The sequence below is a fragment of the Calonectris borealis genome, chromosome 2, assembly GCF_964195595.1.
Source record: "Calonectris borealis chromosome 2, bCalBor7.hap1.2, whole genome shotgun sequence".
Taxonomy (NCBI): domain Eukaryota; kingdom Metazoa; phylum Chordata; class Aves; order Procellariiformes; family Procellariidae; genus Calonectris; species Calonectris borealis.
In genome coordinates this window covers 78,131,422-78,142,386 of record NC_134313.1, presented here as the reverse complement: position 1 = coordinate 78,142,386, position 10,965 = coordinate 78,131,422, and the positions used below count along the sequence as shown (strand labels likewise).

The window sequence follows — 10,965 nt, the reverse complement described above, 5'->3', positions numbered from 1 at the left end:
TTTTGCTTTGCTTGCATGCGTGGCTTTTGCTTTACCTATTCAACTGTCTTTAGCTCAAGCCATGACTTTTCTCACTTTTACTCTTCCAATTCTCTCCCCCATCCCACCCTCGGGGGAGCGAGCGAGCGGCTGTGTGGGGCTTAGTTGCCAACTGGGGTTAAACGACAACCAGCAGCCTTCTGTAATTTTTGTCAGCTTCTCACTCTGTTACTTGTGTTCAGCAATTTCTCACATCGTGACCAGCAGTTTCTCACAGTCTTTGCAGTTGACCAAACCTCAGGCCAGGAACTAGACATCTGCCTGTATAACGGAAGAAGATTTATTTCAAAGACAGAAACAAAAAGAAGTGCAGACGCCCTAAACTATCGTGGGTTTACTATGCGACAGTGCTAAAGAAATGTTTCAGTGAAACAGTTCGGATGCAACTATCTACCGCAGCCAAATGTCTGGTTCCAGGTTTCATACAGCTCCAGGTCCTTCGAGGAGACGCTGGGCCGCACGGTTCTGAAGGCACTCTCAAAATCCAGAAAAGCAATAGGCCGTACTTGGTCTGGCATGATGGTTGCAATGTCCATGGACTGAAGACTGCGGATAGGGCCCAGAGAAGCTTCTCGACAGAGCTGTGTCATGTCTGCCCCAGAAAATCCATTCGATTTCTTAACTATGAGTTCGATTTCCTCTTCATTTAGAGAGCAGTGCTCCTTTGACATTAGACGGGTAACAATCTGCTTCCTAGCTGAGGCTTCCGGAAGAGGAATGTACAGTCTCTTCACTAGTCTCCTCCGAGCAGCTTCATCGATTTCTTGGGGTCGATTTGTTGCTCCAACCACAAGAATACGATCTTCAGAGGAGGTGGTTGCCCCATCTAGCTGGACCAGAAATTCAGTTTTTATTCTTCTCGACGACTCGTGCTCCCCATCGCCACGCTGAGACAACAGAGAATCGATTTCATCGATGAAAATCACAGCTGGCTGTTGACATCGTGCCACAGCAAACAGCGCACGGACCATCTTTTCCCCCTCACCTACCCACTTGGAAGTCAGAGAAGAGGCACTGATGCTAAAAAAAGTCGCTCCAGACTGGCACGCGATGCACTTGCCTATAAGCGTCTTGCCAGTCCCAGGGGGGCCAAAGAGAAGCATTCCTTTAGGAGGACCACGTAACCCAGTGAAGATGTCTGGCCTCAGCATAGGCCAGACTACAATTTCTTTTATGGTAGCTTTAGCAAATTCAACTCCAGCAATGTCATCCCAGTTGACAGGAGGCCCGTGGTCCATGATCTCATGCATAATGAGTTCAACCATTTTTGGTTCTATGTTTTTCAGTCGTTCATCTACAGGCAGCGATGGATCTGCTGGTCCTCTTGCATGAGGTTTACACTGTGCTCCTCCGTTTTCATTTCCATCTTGTTTTGGAACTGGAGGAACAAACTTGCCAAATGGACCCCGAGATCTGCCTGCACCCAGTGATTTTTTCACACCGCCGTATGATGACACTGGTGCACGCTGGGGCAGGTTTTGAGATTTCTTCTGCTGATCCACCCACAGCTGTTCTTTTGCAGTTCTAAAACCAGGAACACTGCTCTCTTCATTTCTGCTTCTATTCCCTGAAAAATCACTGGTTTCTGTACTAATGGAAGCCTGGCATGGAGCAAGGCTAGGAATCACTGTGCTGCCGCCATCAGCCAGACCATAAAACGCTTTTCTTTTTCCACAACTTGCAGACCATGCAGGTATAGCTGACTGATCGGAAAGAAACAAATTTTGTCCATCACGGCAGTTACTCGACATTTTCAGAGAACTACTACTTGTCGCTTCTTTACTTCCAAATAGTGGCGTTGCCTGGAAACCTGTACGAACCTGTTCGTTCGAGGAGGCTGAGGAGGCAGGAAGTGTATCCGACGTTTTGGTCACAGGAGGCACGCTGCTTTGAAGAGACTTTGAAGACAAGGGATGCCCATGGAGATCTGGGCCCTGACTTGCACATTTTGCTGAGCCAGCACAGAGCTCGGTCTCTCTGGCACTGCTGAAGCTACTGAGTTTAGGAAGACCTGGAGCGGCAGACGCACTGACCCCTTTCTCAGCTAGTACACAGGCGTCTGTTGGTGCCGTCTGAGAGCTTTGGAAATTTCTGCCAGCCTGCATCCTCTCTTGCACACACTTTAATTCAAAGACGTTATCTGTTGTCAAGGCAGATTGCCACTTGTCACTGTCATTTTGCTGACACTTTGCCAAAGTCAAAATGTTTTCAGCATAGTTATTCAAGCCAGTCTCAATGTTGTCAGAGTCAATAATTGCAGAGTATTTCTCTGCGTATTTTTTGAACAGGTTGGCAGCACAGACCCGAGAGATCTCAGAGTTTGCCCATGCATACTGAATACGCAGGATTTTGGCACGGTATTCATCCGCCTTCTGGCCAGGCGTGCAGGTGCCAGAGGTAATAGCAAAGTAACTTTGCTGCCAGTCGCTCAGGTGCACGGTGCTCTGGCTGGGGGTTTCCATCACCAACACTGAAACACACACAAAATACCTGCTGTTACAAAATGCATTTCACAGCTATTTGCTTTGGCTGCTTTCCCCCTTTTCTAAATACATATACATGAAAACATACATTATTTTAATTGAGAGAAATAGCGCAGTAGATCTTGCAAGCTACTCAGCCAGTCCAGACACTTTACCATTTCCAAAAAGCAACCAGCTTTGTGGTGTAAAGCCATTTAGACTGAGGTTCTCTTTTCTTCCTTCTTGAAAGAAAGAAAACAAGAAGGAGCGGGGGGGGGGAAGAGAGAGAGCACATTTATGCTCCTAACCAGAGGTCTCCTGGGAAGGTAAGTAGGCTGCAAAGAACAGTAACAGACGGCCAAACAAAAATCGGCCTTGTTAAATGAAATCACCAGTGCTTTCACTCTTATTTGACAGAATTCAGCCCAGTGCAGAGGCCGTCATCACGGTCAGACTAATGAAATTTATTATAGAGATGGTAATAAAAATGAAACAATGAAGCTAATAAATAAAACTATATGCAAAGTCTGTGAGGGGAGGTAAAAGTGGAATGAATAAGCCTGAATTTAGTAAACTTTCAGATCAAGAAAATATTTACAGATTCATCGTGAATGTTCAAAACAATTTATTCCATTTAGAGCATACTAAAATACCCCCATTTCATATTTTAAAGAAACAAAGCTCTTGTTTCTCAGATTCAGAAAGTGGAATTTAAACACCTTCAGCGATTTTTTAGTTCAAGAAATAAGAAAGAGTACATTCGGCTAGGAAGGAGCATTTTGCCAGACTTGAAAAGATGTGCTCATGTTTACCATGTATTTTCAGTTGGACTAGATGATCGTGCCTTCCAACTGAAATATTCTGTTCTGTTCTATTCCATTTTCAAATCAGTCTTTCTCTGCAATGTATCATGTGCAGAAGTATTTCTGGTAATGTCAAGAATTCATGGTTTCAGAAGAGACACAGGCACAAGCAGAAGTAGAGGAATCCACCACAGCCTCAACACGGTTTGCACGAAGCTCCTAACACACAGTAATTCCGACCTTCTCATCTGTCCGTAAGGGACATGCATCTAATATATGACACGACCAAAATACATCAAACTCTTAATTTCTCTTTTTTCAATTTCAATATGTACCCGGAGGTTCCAGCCAGAGAATACTTAAAAACTGTTAAAGTGAAGGTCCACATATTCTGCACCCCTTCCAACAGAGTACGAGTCATGCTGCAATCTTCTTCTGAAGCAGCTACAGACTATGTATGAGTGCCGATTAATGTACATACAAGCCTGGGGAGAGAGACCTAAAGGAATATGGGGTGCAGGAGTTCCTCTCTATTTACTTTCAAAAAGTCTTGCATCAGTGAAGACAACAGAGAGCATAATATGATTATGGCAGGAGGGGTTACACACATAATAAACAATAAGGAGATAAATTATTTTGGTTTGGATTTTTTTGGACTTCAGCCCAACTTTGTAGAGCTGTTTAGAAAAGTCAAAGCATCTTTCACCTGCAAATTCAGTGCCTTTACATGGGAAGGCAATTAAAAAAAACAACACAAAAATAAGATTTCCTCTGAAAAAATACTGTCAACTCTTGCACCGTGAGAAGTCTGACTTGCGCCTACTGAATGAGGTGCAAATTCCCCCCATAATCCACCCGCAGCTGAGCAACAAGCGAACAGGAGATGGAGGGCTACAGCCTTTTCTTTCTTTTCCCTAAACAACTACTAAGCAACAGACTAAATAACTGTCACTGTGCACACAACCTTTTTGTAACTGTTGAATCAAAAACATCTCATGAAACATAAAAGCCAAGTACAGAAAAAGTTTAGGAGCAGGCATTTGCTCAGATGAAATATTTCCATAGACTTACATCATTCAGAATATAAAACCTCAAGTTTGCCACCACTTCCTAAAGATGTAGTAATCATCTCCACAGCATTGAGGGAAGGTCATAATAAGTGAACAGTGGCAGCTACTTTAAAATTTCTGTTCCATTTTTCTTCTTAACTATCTTCTAATACCATATTCTCTCCCTATTCTAATTCCTGTTAGTTGTCCTCCTAGTCTTACTATTTTTCCCCAAATGCATACACGGACGGTCAGTCCTTTTTCAGCAGACAAAACCGTTCCTAGATGTTGTGGGCATCACACATTCATGTAAGTGTCTAACGTTGGGGGTTTATCAAAGCCACGACAATAATGTCTGGTATGCAAGTGTGCAGCCTCAGCAAACAGAGAGGTAACTACCTACCTGTCACACGTGCTGCACGTCATTATCTTCATACATGCCCATAGATACCCGTTCAAAACACGGGGAAAGCCTGCCTGCCCACAGGCAAGAAAACCAGACGGGAAGCACGCCAGCTGCCCAGGCAAGGCTTAGCCCTCCCCGCTGCTGCGGAGAGCACAGGCCGATACCGCCCAGCCGGCAAGAAGCCAGGGCAGGGACCCTCATCAGCTCAGGAGCCCTCCCTGGCACGGCTTCAAGCAGGTCAGCCCCCATCACCGCACCGCCGGAGGGGAAGCCGGGACTAGAGCCCCGAGGCTTCCCCAGCGGCCATCCTTCCCGCACGCCAGGGTCAAGGGACCGCCCCGCCTCGGAATCGGCTGGGCCGGGCGGGCCGCCCGGGCGGGCTCAGCCGCCGAAGCGCAGCGAGGGCCCTCGCGCCTGAGGGGAGGGGGGCGCAACGGTCGCCAACCGTCTCCAGCGGCCGGGGCCCTGCGCGCGCGGCTCGGCGCCCGCAGCGGAGGCGGCGGGGAAGCGGGGGGGGGGGGCGAGGACAGCGAGGCACCCGCGCGGGACGAGGGGCGGGGGGGGTCCCTCAGCGCGGCGGCGGCAGCCACGCAGCTCCACCCTCCACCGCCCGTACACCCACCGGCCACGGCCACGGCCACCGCCAGCCGCCTCAGCAGATCCCGCGCCCGCTCTGCCCCAGGCCCCGCCCCGCTCCCGCCCACCAATCGGATAACAGGGCTCGGGGAGGCGCAGCCAATCAGAACTCGGAAGGGAGGGCCGAGTGGGAGGTTGGCTGCGGCGACGTCATCCGCTCAGGCCTACCGGGGCTCTGGAAGGGATGGAGAGCGAGAGGGCGGGCGGGCGAGGCCCGCGCGCGGGCCTTCCTGCCCCCTATTGGCTGCGCCTGAGGCGAACGCCCTCCAATAGGCGCGGGATCCGTGCCTTGAGCGGCGGGTCGGCCCCGGCGCGGCCCGGCCCGGCCGCCGCGGGCGGGGTGGTGCGCGCGGGTCGCGCCTAGTCCCGGCCCAGGCCCCGGCCCCGGCCCCGGCCCGTCGCCGTCCCCCCGATGGCGGCCCCGGGCCCTCGCGCGGCGTGCTGACGGTACGTGTGCTGATTTTTCGGTTGGTGTTGCTTGCCCAGAAGGGTTCTGGAACCCTGGCCTGCCTGCACATGCTTCGGGAAAACTTGTGTGAGGAAGGTTTGGCTCTTCAGCGGAAAGTTCCAGCAGTCGAGAGGGACGAGGCGGAAGAATTTGAAAGATTTCGTTGCGTTTATGGCCTGTCCCGGCCACTGCCAACAGCAGCGGAAAATGGAAACGTGGTGCCAACCTGTTGCTGTGAGGCGGGGGAGCCGTGCCCTTGCGTTTGCCCGCGTCCGGTGGCTGCAGGAGCAGGAGTGCTGCAGCTCCTTCTGTGTCGAGCTCAACGGCTGCCCAAAACGGCAGGGCGGCCGCCTCCCGTCAGCATGCCACTGTCCGTTCCTCTCCTTTCAGTTAGAAGGCCCTCTGGAGCCTTCGTTTGGTTTGGAGGCGGCTGGGCAAGCGCAGTCCCGGGCTCTCCTCAGCAGCTGCCCTCCGCGCAGGGTGAGTTCCACGGGAGATGTGCCCGCACGCAAGCCCTGGCTTGCCCAGGGAACGCTGCAGCTGAGGTGACACACCGGGACAGGTTAAATGCAGGCACTGCAGCTGAGGTGACACACCAGGTGAAACACCGGGTTAAACACAGGCTGCGCAGGCCAGTTACAGCCAGTTTGCCTGTGCTGTTGAACGATCACCGACATCAGTGCCAGAGTCACGCTGTGCAGCTGCCGCCCTTGGTGCAGGTTCGGGTGGTAGCGATGGGCACCCATGCACTTGTCCTCCATGGCTGCCTATTTCATCTCTCCCACGGTGGCACAGGCTGCAAGGCTACCACAGCCACCATGGCAGGATCAGAAGCTAATGCTGTCTAACATCCTCGGAAACAACAGCTGGGAAAACAGCTCTGCTGAAGGCCTCAGCAGCAGTAGCTGGACTCTCTGGCAGAGGGACAAGATGAATAGCATCATCCGCTGCTGCTGTTTCACGTGGGCACCAGTGATACAGACAGGAGCAGTCTGAGGAGTATCAAGAAGGATTACAGAACCCTGAGAGCAATGGTAAGGGACTCTGGAGCACAGGTAGTTTTTTCATCAATCCTGCCAGTTGAAGGGGTTTTGAAAGGGCGAGTCGAATCTGGCGAGTCAACAAATGGTTACGGGACTGGTGCCACAGCCAGGGTTTGGCTACTTAGACCATGGGACTCGCTTTGAGAAACTTGGTCTACTGGGGGCTGATGGGGTCCATCTGTCAGAGAAGGGGAAGAGCATCTTCGGTCATAGGCTTGCCAAGCTGGTGAAGAGGGCATTAAACTAAAGTTGCTGGGGGAGGGGAACCTCAATCCATCCCACTCCTACCAGTTTGATGCCAGGGCCAGGAATAGATGCCCAGAGCCTGGAAAAGGATCACAGGTCAGCAGGAGAGCACCTGAAGAGTGGCACAAAGGAACCCCAGCCAGTAAGACAGCTTCATCGGGGGCCCAACTTAAATACCTCTATGCAAACGCACGTAGCACGGGGAATAAACAAGAGGAGTCAGAGACGTGCGCACGCCTGCAGGGCTACGATCTTATTGGCATCACGGAGACGTGGTGGGATGGCTGTGATGACTAGAATGTTGGGATGGAAGGATACAGACTTTTCAGGAAGGACAGGCAGGGGAGACGTGGAGGAGGTGTTGCCGTCTATCTCAATGACCAGCTGGAGTGCATGGAGCTCGGCCTGGGGGTGGATGAGCAGCCAACCGAGAGCTTATGGGTCAGGATTAAAGGGAGGGCAGGCACAGGTGACATGATGGTGGGGGTCTGCTACAGGCCACCTGACCAGGAAGACCGAGCAGATGAGGCCCTTTATAGACAGATAGGAGCAGCCTCACGTTCACAAGCCCTGGTCCTCATGGCGGACTTCAACCACCCCGATATCTGTTGGAGGGAAAACACGGCAGGGCATAAGCAATGCGGGAGGTTCCTGGAATGCGTCGATGATACCTTCCTTCTCCAAGTGGTAGAGGAGCCGATGAGTGCTATGCTGGACCTTGTTCTCACCAACAAGGAGGGGCTGGTGGGGAATGTGAAGCTCAAGGGCAGTCTTGGCTGCAGTGATCATGAAATGGTGGAGTTCAAGATCCTTAGGGCACCGAGGAGGGCGCACAGCAAGGTCACTACCCTGGACATCAGGAGAGCAGACTTTGGCCTCTTCAGGGATCTGCTTGGTAGAGTGCCATGGGACAAAGCCCTGGAGGGAAGAGGGGCCCAAGAAAGCTGGTTGATATTCAAGGATCACCTCCTCCAAGCTCAGGAGCGATGCATCCCAACAAAGAGGAAGTCAGGCAAAAGCGCCAGGAGGCCTGCATGGATGAACAAGGAGCTCCTGGACACACTCAAACACAAAAAGGAAGCCTACAGAGGGGGGAAGCAAGAACAGGTAGCCTGGGAGGAATACAGAGAAATTGTCCGAGCGGGCAGGGATCAGGTTAAGAAAGCTAAAGCCCTGACAGAATTAAATCTGGCCAGGGATGTCAAGGGCAACAAGAAAAGCTTCTATAGGTACATCGGGGATAAAAGGAAGACTAGGGAAAATGTGAGCCCTCTCTAGAAGGAAACAGGAGACCTGGTTACCAGGGATACGGAGAAGGTGGAGGTACTCAATGACTTTTTTGCCTCGGTCTTCACCGGCAAGTACTCGAGCCTCACCACGTGAGCTACAGAAAGCAAAGGCAGGGACTGGGAGAATGAAGAGCCGCCCACTGTAGAAGATCAGGTTCAAGACCATCTAAGGAACCTGAAGGTGCACAAGTCCGTGGGACCCAATGAGATCTATCCGCAGGTCTTGAAGGAACTGGCGGATGAAGTTGCTAAGCCACTATCCATCGTATTTGAGAAGTCATGGCAGTCTGGTGAAGTTCCCGCTGACTGGAAAAGGGGAAACATAACGCCCATTTTTAAAAAGGGAAAAAAGGAAGACCCAGGGCACTACAGGCCAGTCAGTCTCACCTCTGTGCCTGGGAAGGTCATGGAACAAGTCCTTCTGGAAGCTATGCTAAGGCACGTGGAGGACAGGGAGGTGATTCAAGACAGGCAGCATGGCTTCACCAAGGGCAAGTCCTGCCTGACCAACCTCATGGTCTTCTATGATGGAGTGACTACATCAGTGGACATGGGAAGGGCTACCGATGTCGTCTATCTGGACCTCTGTAAGGCCTTTGACACGGTCCCCCACAACATCCTTCTCTTTAAACTGGAGAGGTATGGATTTGATGGGTGGACTGTCCGGTGGCTGAGGAATTGGTTGGATGGACTCATCCAGAGCGTAGTGGTCAATGGCTCAACATCCAGGTGGAGATCAGTGACAAATGGTGTCCCACAGTGGTCCGTATTGGGACCAGTACTGTTTAATATCTTCATCAATGACATAGACAGTGGGATCGAGTGCACCCTCAGCAAGTTTGCAGATGACACCAAGCTGAGTGGTGCGGTTGACACGCCTGAGGGACGGGATGCCATCCAGAGGGACCTGGACAAGCTCGAGAAGTGGGCCCGTGTGAACCTCATGAGGTTCAACAAGGCCAAGTGCAAGGTCCTGCACCTGGGTCGGGGCAACCCCCAGTATCAATACAGGCTGGGGGAGGAAGGGATTGAGAGCAGCCCTGCCGAGAAGGACTTGGGGGTACTGTGGATGAAAAGCTGGACATGAGCCAGCAATGTGTACTCGCAGCCCAGAAGGCCAACTGTATCCTGGGCAGCATCAAAAGCAGCGTGGCCAGCAGGTCGGGGGAGGGGATTCTGCCCCTCTACTCTGCTCTGGTGAGACCCCACCTGGAGTACTGCGTCCAGCTCTGGAGCCCTCAGCACAGGAAAGACATGGACCTGTTGGAGCGGGTCCAGAGGAGGGCCACAAAAATGATCAGGGGGATGGAACGCCTCTCCTATGAAGAAAGGCTGAGAGAGTTGGGGTTCTTCAGCCTGGAGAAGAGAAGGCTCCGGGGAGACCTTATTGCAGCCTTTCAGTACTTAAAGGGGGCTTGTAAGAAAGATGGGGACAAACATTTTAGCAGGGCCTGTTGCGACAGGACAAGGGGGAATGGTTTTAAGTTAAAAGAGGGTAGATTTAGACTAGATATAAGGAAGAACTTTTTTATGCTGAGGGTGGTGAAACACTGGCACAGGTTGCCCAGAGAGGTGGTAGATGCCCTGGAAACATTCAAGGTCAGGTTGGATGGGCTTTGAGCAACCTGATCTAGTTGAAGATGTCCCTGCTCACTGCAGGGGGGTTGGACTAGATGACCTTTAAAGGTCCCTTCCAACCCAACTATTCTATGATTCTATGATTCCTTACAGGGTAAAAGATGGTGGCCCAGGTGGATTTACCCAATGAACTGAATCTGGTCATGGAGTCCCTAGCTGGATCACACCAACCCACGTCCAAATTAGCGCACCAACCTAGATGCAAATTAGCACACTGTGCTGCAGTTACGTCTCTGGTATTAACGTAGTCACTTCTGCGTGGGGGAACATTTAATTTCCTGTGAGAAACATTTCTTACAGTTACTGTCAGGCTTTTGTTAAACCACGAGCTTGCTACACCATTAGTGCAGACAGCACATTAAACTGTCCACGTTACTGTGCGAGTTATCCTCTGAGACCAAACGGGGCTGACATTTATAGTTTGTACACTGCTGCCATCAAATTTCCCCCAAGGCGTGCCTGCCTGATTTCCCTTGGGCTGCACAGGGGCAGGGAGCGAAGGAGCGGGCGGCTGCAGCTCCCCTCGGGAACACAGGCTGCAGCGAGGCAGGGCTGATGGAACGGGCCGCTGCCTCAACCCACCTGATTGAGCCCGAGCTGCAAACCAAAGCCGAAGCTGGGCAGCTGGCTCCAGAGGCAGGTACAGCTGCAGGACCGTGCGGAGCTTTACGGAAGGGTTGGCATCGACCCCGGTTATGGCCAGGCACGTTTCAGACTCGTGTTGCTGAGGAGGAGACTTCCCGCGGGAACTCTCATTTGCAAAGTAACTTGTTGGAAGAACACACTGAGAAAAAGTCACCGATGGTGAAAAGCAGGGCACTGATGTGACCTGAGTGGGGAAGTTGGTGCATCTGGCATGAATAAAATGGGAAAAGCTTGGTTAAAAGCGAAGACAGACAATAGTCG

The 10,965-nt window shown here is 51.7% G+C and overlaps 1 protein-coding gene across 1 annotated transcript; it reads right to left on the bottom strand.

Moving 5' to 3' along the window:
* Positions 1-305: 305 nt before the first annotated feature.
* On the bottom strand, positions 306-5,428 carry FIGNL1 (fidgetin like 1). The gene is made up of 2 exons (XM_075142383.1): positions 5,382-5,428; positions 306-2,509 (listed from the first exon to the last, which is right to left on the bottom strand). Exon 2 carries the CDS (start codon positions 2,499-2,501, stop codon positions 426-428), a length of 2,076 nt encoding a protein of 691 aa, XP_074998484.1. The 5' UTR covers positions 2,502-2,509; positions 5,382-5,428; the 3' UTR covers positions 306-425.
* Between the last annotated feature and the right edge of the window lie 5,537 nt (positions 5,429-10,965).